The 21305-nt window shown below is 49.4% G+C and overlaps 3 protein-coding genes across 3 annotated transcripts; 2 read left to right on the plus strand and 1 right to left on the minus strand.

Moving 5' to 3' along the window:
- The first annotated feature begins 2111 nt into the window (after positions 1 to 2111).
- BCR38DRAFT_68561 (uncharacterized protein) lies at positions 2112 to 2825 on the plus strand. Its single transcript, XM_040865561.1, has one exon. It carries the CDS (start codon positions 2265 to 2267, stop codon positions 2694 to 2696), a length of 432 nt encoding a protein of 143 aa, XP_040711540.1. The 5' UTR covers positions 2112 to 2264; the 3' UTR covers positions 2697 to 2825.
- A 2684-nt stretch (positions 2826 to 5509) lies between these two features.
- Positions 5510 to 7607, plus strand: BCR38DRAFT_446412 (amino acid permease/ SLC12A domain-containing protein). The gene has a single exon (XM_040861090.1). It carries the CDS (start codon positions 5919 to 5921, stop codon positions 7518 to 7520), a length of 1602 nt encoding a protein of 533 aa, XP_040711541.1. The 5' UTR covers positions 5510 to 5918; the 3' UTR covers positions 7521 to 7607.
- A 4478-nt stretch (positions 7608 to 12085) lies between these two features.
- BCR38DRAFT_376641 (KR domain-containing protein) lies at positions 12086 to 20192 on the minus strand. Its single transcript, XM_040857350.1, has 4 exons — positions 20015 to 20192; positions 19804 to 19950; positions 16847 to 19744; positions 12086 to 16772 (listed from the first exon to the last, which is right to left on the minus strand). Exons 2-4 carry the CDS (start codon positions 19834 to 19836, stop codon positions 12177 to 12179), a joined length of 7527 nt encoding a protein of 2508 aa, XP_040711542.1. The 5' UTR covers positions 19837 to 19950; positions 20015 to 20192; the 3' UTR covers positions 12086 to 12176.
- Positions 20193 to 21305: the final 1113 nt, after the last annotated feature.

The following is a 21305-nucleotide window of genomic DNA, read 5'->3' on the forward strand; positions in this document are numbered from 1 at the left end:
TTCCGCACAAAATTGAGATTTTTGGATGGTTGAACGATGAAGAGCAGACAGTGATTGCACAAACCTCAATCAAAAGCCCGTCCATTGGCTTGGATCACATTATCTTCTAGGAGGATACGGCACATAATAATTGGCTCCGTCCAGAACACCAAGCACTGGAAATGCTTATAATCCGAGAGCAACACATTGATAAATAGAATTGAGGGTATTTGGCACAACTGTACCCATTTCGATGACCACATGAACTGACATTGGGACACAAATAATTTTGTTTGACTTCAGGAAGGAACAAGCTCGCCGTTATATACAGAGAGCGCCTTGAATGGTGCTAGCGTGGCGAGGGACAGGATGTTCTACAAGCTTGTTTACGGACAATGATACACAGTCCCTAAGTTTTGACCGGTTAGAACCATTACAGATCGGGGCCAGCCTGCACTAGTGAATGAGAATAATGTGTAGGTATAACTCGGTTTCGGCAGATATTTAGGAGTAAGCTGAGTAGCGTCCCCTTTCGTAAAGCCATGATTAATGACCCACCGCATAAACTACACATCTTTATGAAAAGACGGTGATTCAAAATAGATGTTTTGTAAAAGTCTCGTAGGGTATAGCATCAGCGAGCACTACTATGGATAAGATCTCACAAGGAAGGGGATCTGGAACCCCACGGTTTTAAGGCCAGCCAGGGTAACTCTTAAAACTTGCATAATTCAAGAAATTTAATATTGGCCTATCATTCTTTTGATGTTACTATGGTGCCCAGGAGGTCTTGGTATTAGAACTTACGGACAATGAAAGGACGACCAGCTTGTGATCATACAAATAAAAGTATGCAGATGTACATCGCAGCATCTTCGGGATGAACTGATTTCTAATGGGCTTTGGATACATTACTAGAGTAGTAAATATATATCAGTGATGGCTCATTCCAACACCAGGGACTTGCATATGTTCTCATAAGAGCAGTTATGGCTTTGTCATCCCAGCTCGAATACCAAAGGAACCCCCATTGCCCAAGTAAGAGTTGAACAGATAACTAGTAATTATTCTGGTATTCTCCTTCCGAAGGTTATACGAATGCCAAATTGAAAGAGAGAGCTCTAATTATCTGTAACGATACGTATTATATAGCTTTCAGTACGTACGCAAATTGAGCTTCGGAGACATCTGGTCCCGAATGACTCTTAGCCCTAAAGGTAGGTACTTGCGCTGGATGTAGATCTCATTGGAACACTCGATGAGTTCATGAATTATTTCACGATTCACGTATAAGCACCCGTATTTCGAGAGATGTTATGAGTGCATCTAAATCACAATATCAAGGAAATATCTGAGGCCAAGTTGAAGTCGGCTAACCTCCTCCAGATCGATTTGAGACATTCATAATTGCTCGAATGGGGATCCGTGTGGTGGCATGGCCAAATATGATCGGTTTTAACACTCACATTGAACCTCACCGTCCAACTTATATATGATGATCTGTTTGGTTCTGACGTGAACCTTTGCGGCGTCATTAACCTCTCGTGGCGATGCTCAATTCTATGAATCTCCATCCCCGGAATTTGCAACGGCGCCGGCGAAGACCACTGTCAGCTTTCGAGGTCTATACAATTGTGATCCGAGAGCTAACAGCCGAGTCTACCGTTGTGTTCAAATGGGAGACATGGTCCCCGGCCTTCTATCTGTATGGAGAGTGATATAATCATTCTCATTGGAGCACCATGGACGAAACTAGCTTAAGAAAACTTTGCAAATCAACCCTTTCTCAGAAACCGACGTTGAGTGATAAAACCGAAAGAAAGTTTTCGGCAATCGATGCCAAGTCCAATACCACGCAGAGTGGGTCATCATAAGCTTTGCCCCGGACTTGTGATCTCGACTTGGCGTGCACACCCTGGCGTCTTGTCCCACTTGCTTCATTGCTTTTCTCGACTTCAATGGTTCGATCTTAAGACTCATGTAGACGCACGTTGGTGTCAGACTCGAATTGATGAGACCCAATGATCTTGCCCAGTTTTCTCACATTGCTAGATCATTTGGAATGTACGACTTGGACCTTCTGAAGTGATGAGGCTTTATTCGGAAGTGGTGAGCAGTTGGACCTATTAAGAGTGGAGCCGCCAGAGAGACTTCAGACTGACCAAACCGGATCGTTGTAACTGCCACTAAGAACTGCCCAAGCTGCACCTAGAGTCAATTTATGCAGTGGGAACACAGCTGTAGACGGCGCCTACATTCTGCCCACGACCAGATGGAGTGGGGTCATGATGAACGCCGTCTTCACCATGCATGGTATTAGCCAACTCGCAGGGCATGCCTCTGCTTCTCGTCACGGCGGGGTTCAAAGACTTGCCGTACCTCGCATCCAAGGAGGCCAACTGCTCCACGAACTCGTGTTGCGTCCAATCTGCCGACAAGATGTGGTGCATCATGATCGTTTTGGCGGCGTTCCGGACTGCACCGCTTTCTACTTCCGTCTGGCCGTTCTAGAAACACGCCAGTATACCTTTGATGTGGCGGAAGACGTCCAGAAGGCCATATATAATGCGAAGGCTTACCGGTCTGGCAAGTGGGGTGAAGGTAACGCTGACGAGATCCCTTGTGTTGTTACTCGTGCCGTCGCTCACGAACAGCTCGAAGTTGGAAAGACTGGATGGGGTGAATTTTCCGCCTCTAACGCAGGTGGAAGAGTTTGAAGGTTCAGTGAGACGCGCGCTATTGCAGTTCTTCCTGGTGAGTCTAGGTGACCCTACAGTAGGCGGAGGGAGTGATCAATTGCCGAAAGGACGTCGCCTGGAACAGACCTGGGTTTAATAACTGCATCATCCTGAATGCGATCGGCTGCAGAGGTGGTGTCATTGTGTGCTAGATCTACTACAAAACTGCCGTCAGCAACCTCATCCTTGTTCTGGCAGGTGCCGTGCCGGGGTACTGAGTTTCAGCCGCCCTCATCGACACCATTGGACGTAAACCAGTCCAGAGGTTTGGTTTCTTTATGTTCACTCTGCTGCGAGTGATCCACCATGAAGTCTAGAGGGCTCACCGTAGCACACCCGGACTGGCTCGAATCTGCATATGTTCTGCGTTATCGCCTTCGGTTTCTGGAAGCTCCGCCGGTGCACTGATGGTGCTGCACACCCTTGCCCAGTTCTTCAGTAATGCTCGCCCCAACTTAATTATTTTCGTGATTCCCGGCAAGTACTTTCCAACCCGCTACCGTTCGAGCAGCCACGGCATCTCTGCAGCTTCAGGCAAAGTTGGCGCCATCATCATCGTGCAGTGCGTGTTCGGGCCGTTTCGGGTGATTGGAACCGATGCAAATCTGGCCAAGTCGACCCGCGATAAAATGCCCCTGGCTCTCTCACGTCATGGACATTTTGATGCTCTCCGTGCAATGCAATTTATTCACATCATTCTTGGTTCCAGAAACGGCGCGCAGTAACTTCTTGGCGAGGAGGATGATCCGTGGGTCTTGACGCCCTTTTGCGGCTTATCGGTGTGTCAAAAAAATCTGATCAATCACAGCCGAGCGATTGGGCTTGGCCAGCCGATGAATAATGGGTTGACGTCGCCGATAAGCCCTGTCCAGTAACGTTAGTCGGTACGTTCCGTCCCGCGCCGTACAGACTTCTGCTTGTTCCCCAATGCGACAATTCCTTACGAAACACAATTTCCTTTTGGCCACGCCACGCTCCGCTTTATTTGGAGACTTGCGACCTCGCACCACCTTTAGGTAGTGCTAGACAACATCTACTAACTACTACTTGCTTACTACGTCCCACCTCAACGCCACTTTTCCTAAGTAAATTTTTTGCCCTCAACGGAGTTCAAGTTCTTAAACGCTCTAGCTTACCTGCGAGAGCTCCTAAAAACATAAGTACTGCAAATTTTTAACATCGACTACAGTATTCTTTAGGACTAGCTTAATGTGAAGGTCAACCCTCGCAGACTCACTACAACCAGGTGACTTACAGCTGGAACACCTGCCATGGCAGTGCCAGATGGGAAGCCAATCATAACCCCTGCAGGAGCCCCGCCAAGCGTGGACGACTTAGTCGCGCTCCCTCAAACCTAAGTTTGTGATCTTCTTTCCTTCGCTCCTTAGAGTAGAATCTTCGTCGATAGCACCTAATCGAGGTCTCTACCAATGCGATGCAACCCAGATCGTGACACTTAATAAGACCTAACTTAGAAAACACTACCTACGCTATAGCAAGCTATCAATAAAGCTTAAATAAAAGGGCCTCTGTAACTATATCGACCGTTTAAATAGAATTAACCTGGATGTTAGGTTAGAGTTCGTAAAAAAGTGATAAACTTGTTACGAACCGTTGGCACTGAACCAACATTACAGGCCCGTCGGCAGGCCAGGTGGATACAGACGCTAGGATCATGGGACCCCGCATCGGAGGAAGGAAAGGAACGACAGATCACGTGACCTACAGGGGTGGATATGTTGGATATGTTGGACAGCCAACATATCCAAATGATCCAGAAGAAATAAGAGGGAATGGATATGTTGTATATGTTGGACAACCAACATATCCAAGTGGGGATCAGTGAAGGAGAGACGGGTATATAAGGGACAGGACTTCCAGGCATTTCATAGATAGACAGTCTCTACTTCAGTGATCAATCTAAGCATCAATCTAACCCATTGGTGAGGCAAACTGCCTGAACGACTCTATTCCCGATTACCCTACTTGAATACTTCAGTTACCCAAAGCACTATACTTCATACGTCAGACCCCGATATTAGAGGTTTCGTTACATGCGATACCACCCATGAGGCGCGCTCTGTAACGAAACCTCTAATAGTCTAGCTGCGTAAACCACTAAAGAGTCTGTAAGGGTTTGTGCTAGTAAGTAAGTCCTGCTGCGGAGTCCTCAAGCAATAATATCGGGGTTTGACGCATGAAGTATAGTGCTTTGGGTAACTGAAGTATTCAAGTAGGGTAATCGGGAATAGAGTCGTTCAGGCAGTTTGCCTCACCAATGGGTTAGATTGATGCTTAGATTGATCACTGAAGTAGAGACTGTCTATCTATGAAATGCCTGGAAGTCCTGTCCCTTATATACCCGTCTCTCCTTCACTGATCCCCACTTGGATATATTGGTTGTGCAACATATCCAACATATCCACCCCTGTAGGTCACGTGACCTGTCGGTCCTTTCCTTCCTCCGATGCGGGGTCCCATGATCCTAGCGTCTGTATCCACCTGGCCTGCCGACGGGCCTGTAATGTTGGTTCAGTGCCAACGGTTCGTAACAACTGTCATGTCGTTTCTCATTATGAGTTCTCCAAAGGTGCCGCAGTGTAGTGGTAGCGGATGTGTCAAGTGCGAGCCCGCGGCTCTCCAAATTAAGTGGGGTGTGGCCGGGAAACCTTTCCCGCCCTTCGGCATCCTGCGGCGGCATATTCAATCTGCAATGTGTACGAAATAGAGGTCTCGCGACATCGTCGACAAGTGGGTTCGGGCCGCGGTTGCAACCCACTTGAGGTAATTTTCTTGGCTGAGGGCTCTTTCTGATTACGTAGCCAATTGAGCCAACGCAGGCAATGAAGAAAATTCAATGTAGGAAAGTGGACCCCAACTCCCCGCCTGTACCCTGGGCGAATCGACCGGAGGACCACGCCATCAAACAGTAACTCTAGAAACGGAGACGCCGTTCACGCATTGTGTTCCAGAGAGCTATGGATCGGCTGACGCGAAATTTTTCGTTCGCGTGCAGAGAAGTGGTAGTGGTGGATATGGGCTTGGAGCTCTGCGCCCTCCGGTTTGTATCTCGTCATATTCATCATAAATTCTCCTTCCCCATGCCAAATGTCAAAGTGAAAACCGTGGAGTAGCTCAGCGGTGAACAGCTTTTGATTGAATATCGGACGCCAAGCCCATCTGGTCCATCCCTCCATCCAAATGATGGATTCCCAAAGTACCTTGACGACAGACGTGAACGTCGCCACGGAGAAGCCAGTTAAAAAGGTCGAAGAGAAGAGCGCCGCCGCTGGTGATGCGAACAACTCCCCGTCTATCAATGGCCCCAACCATGACATCGAGGCCGCCGACACCCAGCTCGAGCGTGGCCTCAAGAGCTACCACTTGCAGTTTCTGGCCATTGGCGGCACCATAGGCACGGGGTTGTTCATTGGAACAGGGTCGGCGCTGGCATCGGGCGGGCCGGTTGGTCTATTGATCGCCTTCCTCTTTGTCGGTAGCATCGTCTACTCCGTCATGACGAGCTTGGGCGAGATGGCCTCCTTTATTCCCGTGGCAGGGTCTTTTACCGCGTACGCTTCCCGATTTGTCGACCCCTCGGTGGGATTCGCCATGGGATGGATTTACTGGTTCTCGTGGGCCATCACCTTTGCCGTCGAACTGACAGCTGCTGGCCTCATCATACAATACTGGAATGCGAGCCTCAGCATCGGCATATTTATCGCGATCTTCTGGGTCGTCTTCACCGCGTTGAACTTCCTCCCTATTCGGTGGTTCGGAGAGTTTGAGATGTACTTCTCCAGTATTAAGGTCGTCACCATTATCGGCTTCATCCTCTTCGCCATCTGTATCAACGCCGGTGTCGGCGACCAAGGCTATCTGGGGTTCAAGTATTGGGTTACCCCTGGCCCTTTCGTGGAGAACATGGTGCCGGGCGCAGCGGGCAAGTTTGTGGGTTTCTGGTCGGTTCTGATTACGGCGGGCTTTAGTTACCAAGGTGCTGAGCTTGTTGGTATTGGCGCCGGCGAAACGCAAGACCCCGCCAAGGCCGTCCCAAAGGCAATTCGATGGACTTTCTGGGGTATTCTGTCCCTCTTCGTTTGCACCGTCTTCTTCATTGGCATCCTGGTTCCGTCCGACCACCCGAGTCTTCAATCGGACTCCACTGATGCGAACGCTTCCCCCCTTGTTATTGCCGCCAACCTGGCAGGTGTTCGCGTCCTGCCCGACATCATCAACGCCGTTCTCCTGTCGGCGGTCCTTTCAGCAGCCAACAGCAACGTATACTCGGGATCCCGAATCCTGTTGGCACTTTCGAACGAAAACCACATCCCCAGTTTCATGGCCCGCACCACCAGCTGGGGAACCCCCTACTACGCCGCAGCCATGACCTCCGCCATGGGCCTCCTCGCCTTCCTCAACCTGTCCGAAAACGGAGTCACCGTCTTCGACTGGCTGCTGAACATCACTGCCGTCGCCGGCTTCATCACCTGGGGGCTGATCAACATCTGCCACCTGCGCTTCATGAAGGCCCTCAAAGTCCACGGCATGTCCCGGGACGACCTGCCCTACAAGGCGCCCTTCCAACCCTACCTGGCCTGGTACGGCGTCTTCTTCTGTGTTGTCATCCTGCTGACGAACGGATTCACCGTCTTCATCGAGTGGAGCACGAGCGACTTCTTCGCCGCGTACGTAAGTTTGATACTGTTCCTGGCCTTATTTATCGGGCATAAGGTCGTCTATAGGACGAAGCCTGTTGCGCTTGCTAATGTGGATCTTCACCGGGGACGTGTGGATCTTTAGTAGCATGTGTGTGTGTGTGTACGGTATATATTGTACAGTATACAGACTCTAGAGCAGGCTTACTGACTCACTCAAAATTAATAATTGCTCATATTAAATCGGGATTATTCGTCGTGAAATGCTCGAGTAATAATGGTGTCATAAGGGGTAAATGGATTGCTCGTGTCGTTGCTTGCACCTTACCTTGGCAGTATGCAGCTTTGTCGTTGCCAATCATGGTTTGATGAGATTCTGGCATTTAAATGCTACTGCGCGAGGCCATTGAATGTGCCAGTGTTGTCCAGGACGCCTGAAAAGTTTAGTCCCTATTTTAATACAGTAGCGGCCGCCTGTGGTACCAATTGTGGTGTATGCTGTCATTATACGACACCACGAATAAGATACCATGAATAATGCTCGATGTGATTTTAGGGATATACGTTCAAAAGCACATGGACATTCCATAATCTGACATGCGATTGGAAGAGAGGGAAGACAAATTGTCTAATGTATGGAACAGCTAACGTACCCCACAAGCAAGTTGGCCACTTTTTCTTGGCACCGTATGAATAACTTCAATAACTTAACTAAACTAAAAAATAATAATTCAAACTAACTGGAATCCTCTTCCTCGTACGTATCTTTATCATTCTCACAAGTACGAGCATTATGTCCGGGCTCTCCGCAGATCCTACAGCGCCGTCGGCGTGGTTCGGCCGGTCTCGTACGACGACGACTTACACGTATATCATCCTGTAGCTGCTGTTCAATATCCCGTTGAGACTGTAAGTCCTGAGCGTCTCGTAAACTAAGAGATCATCTATCTTGTAGCTGTCGATTTTTAGTCCTTCGACGACGGCTTAGCTCTTGATTGGCCTTCCAAAGTGTAGTAACCTCATGCTCAAGTAAAACTAAGATGCATAACAGCTGTCGCACCACGTGAAAATTGGTCAATAGCCGTAAGTATTGTCGTCGGGGAGCTATTCTGATGCTGTAAGATTCTGTTTTTAACGTATTCAGACTGGGATTGCGCCTCGGTTGGGTTATTTGGAGTCTTTGATTCCCAGATTAAGGGGGCGCCAGACGAGCTCCCAGGAGGTGTAGGCGTATGTAGCTTAATATCCAGCTGTGAAATCACATATTCCGGGTCATACGGAATAAGTCCTGTCCCCCTGAAACCTGCCTGGATATTCGACTTAGTTATAGTCGTACGATACGCCCTATAGAATGCCAAAAAGAAATCCTCCTTTGAGATATGGGTTATATACGCCCGTATTAGGTCTTCAATTTCTTTGCCGTAAGACCTTTTCAAAGCCCTAAAACAGCCTACATCGAGAGGCTGGAGCTTATGTGACGAATGAGCAGGCATACTAAGTGTAATAATAGTATGCTCTTTGCAATATAGCTCGAAGTCAGTCGAGTGGTGGCTCTCATGCCCGTCGAGGATAAGAAGACGATAAACACCCTTCGTACGATCCTTCGTATAGCGATCAAAGTGCTGAATCCAGTCTACGCCTCGCTCATTTGTTGTCCAACCGTTTTTGGTTACAGCGATTACCCAATCGGACGGGAATGGGCTATTCTCGTACCAGGATAAGAGGTGGTTTTGACCCGCGACAATAATATACGGCGGGATAGCCCAGCCGGACGAATAAATACCCTGGATTACTGTAGCCCATTCTCGATTGCCTTGTTGGACTGTACGAGGCCTTCCGCGTCGTTCGGCACTTGTAACTACCATCTCGGATGATTAAGCCCATCGCGAACCCTGTCTCGTCAAAGTTATAGATATCCGCCTCTTGGATACCATATTTCGCAATTGTATTTCGTACGAGCGTAAACCACGCGCGATACGCGTCAGGATCTTCGCAATAGGCTCGTTGGTAGTCGATTCTTCGATTAAAACGCGTCCGAAGGTCTGGTTGTCGTCGTACGAAGTTCGAGGCCCAGTTGACGCCGACGCGTCCAGCGCCACGGTCACGGAGCAGTCGGTTAGCCATAGCTTCAACACCATGGAGCCGGGGAGGAAATGATCGCGAATCTAGGTCAAGTATATATTGTACGACCGCTAACTCTTCTGATTCCGTAAGCTTATGACTAGATTGTCGAGTATCGCGTCGAGATAGTAGTCCGCGTTTTCGGTTAGCTAGAGTTGTACGAGGGACATTGTAGAGTTGGGCAGCGCGTCGGATGCTTAATTCGGGTTTCGATTGAAGCGCCTGACACGCTAGAATCATGTTGCTTTCTTTCCAATTCGATCCCATCTTGGTATGTGTAAAGATGTTAATTAAAAGGTTGTTCGTACGGTGCCAAGAAAAAGTGGCCAACTTGCTTGTGGGGTACGTTATTCGTATTCGTGAACATTATTGCCCCTGATGTGAGTTATTGGATTGTGGGCAAATGGTCTTGTATTGAAAAGGTCATGATCTCTGGAGAGTCCTGCAAGAAGTGAACAGCGGCCAGGAGGGCCTTATGTAGACAGAATTGAAAGATGCCTGTCCCACAGGCAGGACTTGTGTGGTACGATGAGTGGTGGTCATATTGGCCCATAACGTACGGTAAGTGGCCATATGTCCTTCCAAGACTGGTAGTTTGGTGTAATAGCCTTGAAGGTCCAACATGAGTGCTGGAATGTCAACTTTCACTCTTATACGTACAGAATTGTGCACAAGAGAGGTAAGAGTGTTGTATTGATGATGATAATGATAGGACCAACTCCCAATGGCAGCTGTTACGGATGTACTATCTGTGGGCAGTTGGCCCAAGGGCTGAACCCAGCACACAACCGATGTGTCTGGGGCACGCAACAATAATTAATTGCCGGTCAATAACTCTAGTAACGGAAATATACTGCGCGAGCAGTATCCCTTACATTACTTTTACTAATGCGTAAAACTTGGCATTGACACATATTATGATATTCTTGATTGAGTCCAGCTCACTCACTAAATAATAGTTGGTGAGGAATGCCCAGCTGTATAAGAGTTGTTGCTTGTTCAGCTTCTGTGCTTTGTAGCCTTCAGCTGTCCTTCCAGACCGTTGGGGGTGTCATAAGCCTGCTAGGAGGACAAATTATACAATAGCTGGGCTCGCTACTGTCAGTCAGCTTGCAAATTGATCACACATGCTGATTTTCATCATACCTCTAAATGGAAAAGAAATTCACGACAATTTACTCTTCTTTCAATGCGTCCTGTTTTATCTTCATGAATATGTGGATTGTGCGTGACAAGTAATCATATTCAAATCATCTAGTATCTCTCGGCGTTCGCTGTCATTGGCATCACCTTTCTCCAACTACAAGGCGATGAACTCATCCTCGCACTGGGTTCAACGTGAACTAATTCTTAGCCGAAAACCGGGGTTGGGGACTTCTGGAGGTGCCCATGATCCGCACTCTGACCATGAAGAAGCTCGGCGGGATGACGTTGCAAGAAGTGTTCACTTAAGTCGCAATTAAGTGCATCGAGAGTGGTGATCGCCCCTGGGAACTCGATGAAGCAGCGGATGACGAGATGATGGATAGAAGCGAGAGCTCTACGGTAATAATGGATGGCAATATTGTGGGATTCCAGAATATCAACCAGTCTATTACTGCCGGGATGAGTTACTCGCCGGACATTCTCGCCTACGTGAATGGGTTTGGAAATGCCCTTCAGCTGCCATCTTGGGTATCCGATCTCTCGGCGTCTACCATATTTCGCACGAGCTTACTCCTGGGTCAGTGGTATGCGAATGGAATGAGCCAGAGCGTGCTTAGTCCCCAGGTGATTTTCAGTCGGCATTTCCTACTCACAAGGCAGAAACTGGCAGGACTTCGTTAATTTACTAAATTCGGAAGGAATGTGGTGAATGAATGGATTCCATGAAGGCGCGTCTACCTTTAGCTGGAAGATACCTGCTTAGGTGACTAAGGTCACCTTAGATATCGGATTCCCAAGACATTCACACAGCGTCGATATGTCTGACCAGTGGGATATACCCCTGGATTCCAACTAATCAAGAGACTGAACCCATAGGAAGTCACCAGAAAAGGCTGGAATGAGGCACGTGGGCGCATTAAGCACAATTATCCGTTTTGCTGCCTAAAGATTTAGTTAGGTAGATAAGCTAATACCTTGCACCCCTCTGGAAATCCTCACCAGACATTCACTTCATGAGAAAACTCGAGGCTGTCCGTGTCCTCAAAGAAGACAAGCACGCCTCCTTCAAAACAAATTTCTTCATCCACGGCCGTCAAGTCGTCATCACCTCGATCGTCTGCACTGGTCCTTAGTTATGGGAGTGGACGCAACGGACAGCAATGTTGCAAACATTGCCTTCACAAATGGGGACTGGAGTTTCATGACTGCAATTTAAAGCAAGCGATCAGGGTATGCGACCATCATCGCAACGTCAGACTGTTGAGGTGGAACGGCGAGGTTGCTGTATGCCTCATTCGCAAGTAAGTCTCGTTCCACCCCAACATGGAACTCCCATGCATGTCTATAATCATTCGAAGAGATCACATCGGCCGACTTCGAGAAGGTGCAATTGATTCCGAGGAAGCTCAAGGACATGGCTCGATCGTAGAAGGAGACACAGAAGGCGTAACTAAGGAACTATAATTTCCTTACTACCAGGATATTATTGAGACAAAATGATGAACGTGGGCGAAGTACGTTTACATAAAAGTTCTCAAGGCATTTTGGTCCTAATTAAATCCGCAGTGCTGTACTTTCCCGCTTCCTCTTCCTCCTGTTGCTGGTATTTTTCCCTCAACCCCTTCGCCGCATGTTCACCCAGCATCAACAAACTCCCCATCCCCATCATCTCCAATACGCTTATATCGGTTCCAAGTGTTGACTTCCACCACGAGCGCATCTCCATGGCCACTAGGCTATCTAGGCCGACGTCCTGCAGCGAGCACGCCACGTCGAGCTCCCTATCATCTGAAATGGGGCGTAGGAGCAATTCGAATAGGTGTCGGGCTATCTCCTTCGCTAGAATTACGGCGGTGGATGCTTGGGAGAGGATTTCCGGGTTTACTGTTGCGTCGGCGAGCAATGAAGATAGCTGAGAAGAGGTCGAGGCAGTTCTGAGAACACGGGAACTGATATTGGAATTGTGGTACACTGCCATCCGCCGGTCATTCTTCCACATTTGTCTGTTGTATGGGTGATCGAGAGGAGTCAGGGATCGAAGTCCGAGAACAATCTGAGAAGGCTCGACGAAAGCATCCAAAGCAGTTGAGTTTTTGCGAGGGGTTCCCATTGTGATGGCAAGTTTCAAGCAGTCAAGGAGTTGTGGAATGCGAACCCCGTAGCCACCCTCGGCGGTAAGCCGATCAAGGATATGTGGGTTATCGGCAACGTATCCATGGTCAAGCATCATGCCTATATCGACGACCCCGGCGGGCAAGCCGATATGGTGCCGGTATTGTACGAAAGCATCGAGGAAGGTGTTCGCGCCTGCGTAGTTTGCTTGTCCCTTTCTTCCGATGGTGCCTGTTATGGAACTGAAAAGCACGAAAAAGTCTAGGTCTAGGCTCTCCTTAAGGCACGCCTTGTGTAGATTCCAGGTTCCGTCCACCTTGGGATCTACGGCTTCACACCAGGACTGGTGAGACATATTGATGAATATTTGATCGCGGAGTACCATGCTCAGGTTTAACACCCCTTTTATGGGCTTGGGAACGGCGGAAATGGCCCTTGAGACGTCGGAAGGGTTGCAGACGTTACCCCGGACAGGGGTCACGGAACAGCCTTGGCTTTCGAGCTCGATAAAGAATGTCTTGTCTTCGAGGCTAGTTCCTGCGCTGCTACTGAGGAAAATGAGGTGTCGCGCACCGTGTTCAACCATCCAGCTGGACACCTCGCGGCCAATCCCACCCAGACCGCCGACTAGGAGGTAAGAGCCTTTAGGGTTGAACTTGACGGTACGTGGATCTCCGGATTTCTGCATGAGATGGTCCTGGATGGTGTCACTCATCGGCACGACAATCTTTCCGATATGTTGGCCTTTCTGCATGTAGCGGAAGCAGTCGGCGATCTGGCCCGGCTCGAAAGTCGTGACTGGCTTGATTGGCTGAATCAGCCCCTTTTCGTAGTACTCAACAATAGTCCTGAGAAGATCCCCAGCTTCTTGCGGTCTTGACTCGACTAAGTGTCCCAGGTCGATACCGTGGTACCCCCGGTTCAATTCAAAGGGGTTCAGCGCAAGTTGCCCGTTTCCAATCAAGTCCCGCTTTCCAATCTCGATCATGGTGCCAAATTCAGCCACACAGTCCCAGGAAGCATGTAAGAGCTGACCCGAGAGCGAGTTAAGTACGAGATCAACCCCCTTCCCACACGTAGCTCGCTTTACATCAGCCGCGAATGTCGAATCCCGCGAGTTGAAGATATGGTTCCGCGGAATCCCACATTTCGCAACCAGATATGCAGCTTTCTCCTCACTACCGACCGTAGTAAATATTTCGCCGGCGCCCACCATCTTCGCAATCTGAATAGCCGCCAGCCCGATACCTCCGCAGCCAGAGTGTATCAACACCGTCTGCCCCTTGCGCAGCCTCCCGACGTACTGCATTCCATAGATGACGGTCGAGAAGACACACGGCATGGTCGCCGCATCCTCGAAGCTGAGCTCGTCGGGTATCTTGATGCAGAGCTGGGCCGAGATGCGGATTTGAGAGGAGAAACAGCCGTTGCTGAAAATGAAAACCCGGTCGCTGACTTTAAGATCAGTGACGTCGGGGCCTAGAGCGTGGATGATGCCAGATGCTTCAAGGCCTAGGGTTGAAACACTCGAGTCGACGATGCCCATGGCTATTAGGATGTCTTTGAAGTTCATGCCAACTGCTTTGGTTTCAACTTCCACAATATCGCCTATCAGAGGTTCTTTCCGTGCAGGGGTCCACTTGAGGGTGTCGAGGCGGCCGTATTTCTGAATGGATAATCTGACAATCGAGGTGCTATTCCCTTCAGCTTCCGTAACTGAAACAAGCTCATCTGCCACCTTTACCGGATAAATTCTCCCAATGTGAACCTGTCCATCCACGATGGCATATTCGTATTCCGGCTGTGATGCGGGAGTTTGGCGTTGTCTCTGAAACTTTTTGAATACTTCCGGTACTAGTTTGAGTGTTGCATCATCAATAACGTCCAGCTCGCAAGTCGCAATGTCTACTCCAAGCTCTCCGCGGATAGTGCGGGCGGTACCGATGATCTGCGCCCATCGTGGATCCTCGCATCGCATTTGGGAGCTCCTGGTCAACCATAGCAGCCCTCCCTGTGAATCAGCTCGTTGGGAGATGAGCTGTTGAAAGAGAATATAGGCTTTTTCATCGATATTGTGGAGATATGATGTCTTCAGGTCAATGCATGCGATCATGTCTGAATCGTGGCTTGGGATGCCGTCATGAAGATCGTGTAGCTCTACTGCCCGAACTTTCTGTTTAAGATGTTCTTGAAGCTGCCACGCAACCTCAAACGATGCGCTGTCATGAACCAGAGTCACCACATTTGCTGGTATAATCCCGCTGTCAGGTCGAGAGATCATGTACGCAAGAAGATGGTTCGGTCGTTCGCAATCCAGTGCCAATTTTTCAAGGCCCTGAAAGCCAGCTGCCTTCAACTCCGCATCCCATCGTTCTGGGCTCACATACGGCTCATCATGTCGCCCATCCTCTTCGCCGAGCCACCAACCAGGAAGAACACCCATGATGAAATTAATGGCTTTGACCTCACAACACAGCTCCTCCATGTATAGCCTTCCCTGCGGATGCACAAGTTTGCGCACCCGTGAAAGCGTCTCCCGCAGGCTAGGTGTGGCATGTAGGACGTTAGCGGCAATAACTAGATCGAAGGACTCCGGCTCGAACCCCTGATCGAGCGGGTCTTTGGAAATATCTAGTGTCTGAAAGTTCAGGTTCGGGAAATCCTTGAAGCGCTCTTGGGCGGCGGCGAAGAACCCAGCTGAGACGTCTGTGTACGTGTAGCTCGAGTACAGCATTTGTTTGCTGGGCATATGTCTGACACTTTGCAGGAAGCTATTCGTGGTCCCGCCTGTGCCGGCGCCGATTTCGAGGATGCGCATATTGGACTTCTCGTGGACGAGCAGTTGGATCATGCGGCTGCGGTCCGTCATGTTAAGGCAGTCGTATATCTTTGTCAGTGTGTCATCTCGCATAAGGATATCAAGTGGTTCAACATGCCCTGTGAAAATGGGCTCGATGAAGTCACAGATCTTGGGTAGGGCGATTGAGAGTGGATTAAGTGCGCTGCGTCCAAGAGTGACCTGCAACTCGTACATTTTGTCATGGACTTTCGGCTTGGGCTGGCGCGTAAGCCACGATCGGAACTTCTCCAGGTGGGGGAGTTTTGTCTCTGCATGGGCTAGACGACGAGATGCCTCCGAAACGAAATACTCGAAAAACTCTTGCAAGAGCCCGAGCATTTTCGCTTGATCTTCGTTGGGTTTGATAAAAGTCGAAAGTGGTAAAAAGTCAATATCCGGCTGCCAGAAGGTCCTTGCTCCAGCATGAAGATCGGAATATTCGTTGAACTCGCCATTGTCCAGGGGACTAAGTTTTACACCAGACACATCGAGTACCAGATTCCTGTCTGATGAGAAGCCTTTCCCACTTCCATATATGGCGCCTCTCGGAGTAGATTCTGCCGTCACAACCATATCGACCTCGGTTTCGCAGTCCCTGATATCTAGGTGCTCAATATACGTCGGTACGGTCATATGTGTGATCTTATGTCCCGACCCTTTGCAAGCAGCCGCGCTGCAAAGCTGGAGAAAATTGTCAATTTTGCTCGGATGAATAGGATAATACTCCTCGGGATCTTGGACAGTGTTTGCAGCTCTGCCCGTTGCCTCGTTGGCAGTCGTCGCGCATGCTATGTCCTCAAGACCCTGGAAACTTGGGCCGTAGTTTGCACCGAAGACTCGCATGGCTTGATACCATCTCTGACTGTCAACTTTACGCGGTAATGAAGGTATTGTTTCTGTTGTGGAGTTTCCATCAATTTGGAAAAGAGACGATACCTGCCCCGTGCAATGTTTGGTCCACGATGCTCCGTTGTGGGAGCTAACGACGAAGTCATACCAGGAACTCTCCAGGCTGTCGGTAAGTCGCGACTTGCGGAGACTAGTTATGATCTCGACTGATTGGGGCTTGACCATGACCAGAGCGGTATCAATGACAACTTTCCGCAGGCTGAGACCTGTAAAAGGGGCGCTGCAGAGCTGTCTGACTGCCTCGCCGATCATGCCGATGTAAGCTGCACACTGTACAATAGGCAGTCAGTGTAAAATCTCTCGAAGAACTTATTATCAAAATCAAACAGAAGTTGGTGACTTACCGGATATACAACGTCCCCTTTGATGTTGTGGTCTCGAATCCAAGGCACATGCTCCAAAGCCAGCATATTCCGCCACGCCGGCTCATTGTCAGTGCTCTCGGCCACGCGGACCCCGAGTAACTCGTGTTTTTTGAATTTCCGGAAGCGCCACTCTTTGGTCAAGCGCGTATCCCAGATAACGGAGTGATCGTGCTGCCAGGGGTATGTGGGCAGATTGGCCAAGACCTTGGCTCCGGCAGATGCGTTATTCAGGCGATTAAAATCGATCTTCACGTTCTGCAGGTGCAGTTGACCGATGGCAGAAAGGAAGGTCTCGTCTGCTCTTCGGGACCTAGTCAAGCATGAGGCGTAGGTGGAGTTCAGCATCCCTTGGGAAAGTATCTGGCGCAGTGGGCCAGCTAAAGCTGAGTGTGGTCCAACTTCAAGAAACACCAGGTTCTTGCCACCATTTCGAGAAACGAGCTTGTTTACAGCTGTGTTGAAGAGCACAGGTGATTCGAGGTTGGATCTCCAGTAACTGGCGTCAAGCTGCTCTGTGTCGAGCAACTTCGTGCCAGTGACTGTCGAGAAAAAAGCCACACGATTTGAGTGTTCTGTCCCCTGCGCAATGTGCTTTGCCGTGAGCATTTCATATGATTCGCCAACTTCTTGCATGTGATGGGAGTGGTATGCGCGGTCGACCTTGAGCATCCGCGTGAAAACAGCCGGCAAAATTTCCCGGACAGTCTTCAAGACGGCCTCAACCCCTTCGATATCTCCAGATATCGTTGTACTGGATGGGGAGTTTTCGCAGGCGATGACAGTGCCAGGAGCCAGCAGTGGGCGCAACTCATCCGCACCAAGACCGATTGCTGCCATTTTCCCTGAACGCTTGATTTTTTCTGATGTTACACCGCGATAGTAAGCAGCGATGATTGCTTCGGAGATGGTCAGTCTACCCGTTGCATACGCCGCAGCTATCTCACCCGAAGAGTGTCCCACCACGGCAGTTGGCTTAATACCCAGACGTGCCAACGCGTCAACCAGCGCAATCTGAATCGAAGTGCACAGTGGCTGCGAATAAGATGGCTCGTTGATATGGCTGTGCTCGGCACTTTTCTGTAATTCTTCAACTATGGACCATGGGGGCGGATCTGGGAGAGTCGCCAGAATCTTTTCGAGCTGCTGGAGTGTTTGGGTGAAGATTTCATCATGGCCTATGAGTTCCAACCCCATCTGCGGCCACTGAGCACCTTGACCAGTGAAAACCATGACGAGTCCCGGATTTCCAGCTGGTGCTTTGTGAAAAGGGGATGTATTGGGCGTGATGCCCTTGCCAACCACCGAGAAAGCTCTGTGTGGCATGTGTAGTCTTCTCGACCCTAGAGTATAAGCTAGGTCCTTCTGCGATTCGGGATGGAGCTCGAGGTACTGTTGCGTATTGACCACGCGTCTCCTCAGCGACTCAGCTGTGGTTGCCGAGAATACCAACAAGGACGGAGCTGACTCCCGTGAAGTATTTGGTGCGTCATTTTGGATAAACTCCTTCTTCTGCATCAAATCTGCGAAATCACGGCGACTGAAGAAACTCTTCGTGGACTCCAACACAACATGAGCATTCGAGCCACCTATGCCAAATGAATTTACTGACGCAACTTGAGCTTTCCCAGCTGGCCAAGCCATCGCCTCGATCGGCACCTTGAGCTTCTTCTGCTCGAACTTGATCTTGGGATTCGGCCTCTCGAATTTGATATTAGGGGGGATGATCTCATTCTCCAGCGCAAGGACACATTTCAGGAGTGACGTGATACCAGATGCCCCCTCGGAATGACCAACATTGGGCTTGATGGAACCGATATAGACACCTTTTTCACCGAAGACGTTGCCAACAGCTTCCGTCTCGATAGGATCGCCAGCCGGTGTACCAGTCCCATGACATTCGACGAAGCCAGTATCGGAAATATTTGCAATATCTGCAGCAGCGTATGCTTTCCGGATCATGGACTCATGCATATCCGAACTAGGAAGGCTCATACCGGTCGTCTTGCCATCAGAATTGCTCGAAACGCCTCGGATGACTGCCCGGATCGGATTTTCATCTCTTAGTGCGTTGCGCAGGCTCTTGATGTAAATCATATTTACCGCCTCCGCACGCGCATAGCCATCCGCATCAACATCAAACGTCCTGCAAGACCCATTCGGCGACAAAACTCCCTGCTCCGAAAGCGCAATAGACAACCCAGGAGCCATGATAATATTCGTCCCCGCAACTACAGCACCCTCACATTCGTTATTCTGGATCGCAAGGCAAGCTTCATGGAGCGCTATCAAAGCCGACGAACAAGCCGTGCGAATCGTCATACTCGGCCCCTTGAGGTCATATTCATACGAGACCCGATTCGAGAGCACAAAATCGCCATACCCTGTGACTGTGTACATTCCATTGGCCTGCGCATCCTTCGCAAAAGCCTCAGTCCAATCTTGCCCAAAAGACCCCACGTAGCACCCGATCGGCTTCCCGCGGTAGTCCGGCTCCCCGGCGCTCTCGAAGCACTCGTGCGTGAGCTCAAGGAGGAGACGTTGTTGCGGGTCGAGCCGTTCGATTTCCGACTTAGGCAGGCTGAAGAAGGAAGTGTCGAGGGCGCTGATGTCGACGGACGGGTCGAGAAAGTAGCCGTACTCTGATTTCACGTGGCCTGGTTTTCCAGATGCGGAGTAATAGCTTGAGATGTTGTAGCGGTTACTTGGGACTGGGGCCCGGGCGTCTTTCTTGTTGAGGATGATGTCCCAAAGTTGGGAGGGGGTCGATATACCCCCTGGGAGGCGGAGGGCCATTCCGCAGATAGCGATGGGTTCAAACTGATGTTGTCGATCATTGGTGTTGATTCCTGCTCGAGAGCCTCCAACATCTTCCACAATCTGTTTTTTGTCAGAGTTTTGAACGCAAAGAGATATAAGCTAATGTATCGTTAAATCACCGGTGCTGATTTCGAAGCCATGTACGGAGCCATTGCGCAACGATTTCTCAACTGTCTTTCTTGAATTCTAAAGATAGACGCAGACTGAAATCTGTAAAGTACTCGTTAGAGGCGCTTGTTTTATCGAGAAGACTTAAGTAGGGCCCACTGCGCCAGTGTCTTGCTGTTAGTATATGCAAACTCCTAGGTAGCATATGTTTCCATCACTGACTGTGTTTCATTTGTGACATGCGCATGAACCTGTTTGATTGCCCGATATCGAGTTGAAGCAACGAACTCGGCTTTACATGGTCCAGTTTGTAGCAATTATGTATGTTTCATCAGAATCCTCCACGTCATGAAAAAATCGTTGGATCAGTAGAGTAATCGGGTATAGAACCAACCTTGCCTAGTACACAGATAGCCTAGAGCATGCACGAATCCGGCAGAAACGCTGCATTTAAGGAGATGGCCTATAAGGTCTAACGGAAATCAATATTTCAACAGCCTGCCTCGTCAGTATGGGCAATACTGCCGCATTAGGAAATGAAGTTCAAGAGGGGTCATATTCGTCGGCCAAACAGAAGTTCATATACAAAGACGTAGGAATCGCAGGTCGTCTTAGTCAGAACACTAATGCATGCGAGCTTGTGGCTGCACATTGTAGAGCTGGTGAAGCTGCACTGGTCCAGTTACAAGAAGTACCGCATATATCAAGTAGATTCGCTATGCGCTTCTGCGCATTCGCCCTCGGAAAACATGTGGGATCTACATGTAAAATATTCTAATTGGTTAATTTCCTCAGTTTGATCGATGGAGCTCTCCAGTCTCACCGTCATTGCTTCCTATTAATATTGTTAAAATGGACATTCAGGAGTGTATAACGAATCTGCTCGATTTATGTAGTAGGTCCTTTCAATAATGTCTTCTCTCTGTTGGATCGGTGGCTCGCAAGAAGAATTCTGGCGTATAGTCAATTGGGGGAAAGCATTGTGGATACTACCGAAAAATCAATATTTCCCCAACGTGTTCTTGCTCTGGGGTGGTGCCAATATAGAGTTACATCGTCGTGCATCATAAGATGCATTGTTGGGGCACAGCGAGGCTGACTTCTTGAACCTGACCCGGTTTGTCGAGAATAAAACGGGATATCAGGCGCCAATCCTCTTCCGCCCCGGTTACTCCGAATGGGGCCCCAGGCAATTATTGGGTTACTCGGAGTCCCGGAAAGCTGTTATTTGTCACTTCCCGACATCTCTTCTCTCATCGCAGAGTGCATGAAGCAATAGGGGGATCAAGATGGACATTCCCCGATTACTTCTTTAAAAGATCACATTTGCTGGTGTGGGCTGAGGGGGCCCCATACGTCTTATGTCAGATGCTTTTGGTCTGATCTGGCCTTGAAGACGACATCCGCCGAAACTGCAGCCCGAGTTCCGAACTACTTACGTTGATGTGTAACGTTGGCAGGCGTCTCAAAGTAAGGCTCGTGGGCTGCACGCAGCAACGCCGTAGCGAAGAGC

This window comes from Pseudomassariella vexata (genome assembly GCF_002105095.1).
Source record: "Pseudomassariella vexata strain CBS 129021 chromosome Unknown BCR38scaffold_15, whole genome shotgun sequence".
Taxonomy (NCBI): Eukaryota; Fungi; Ascomycota; class Sordariomycetes; order Amphisphaeriales; family Pseudomassariaceae; genus Pseudomassariella; species Pseudomassariella vexata.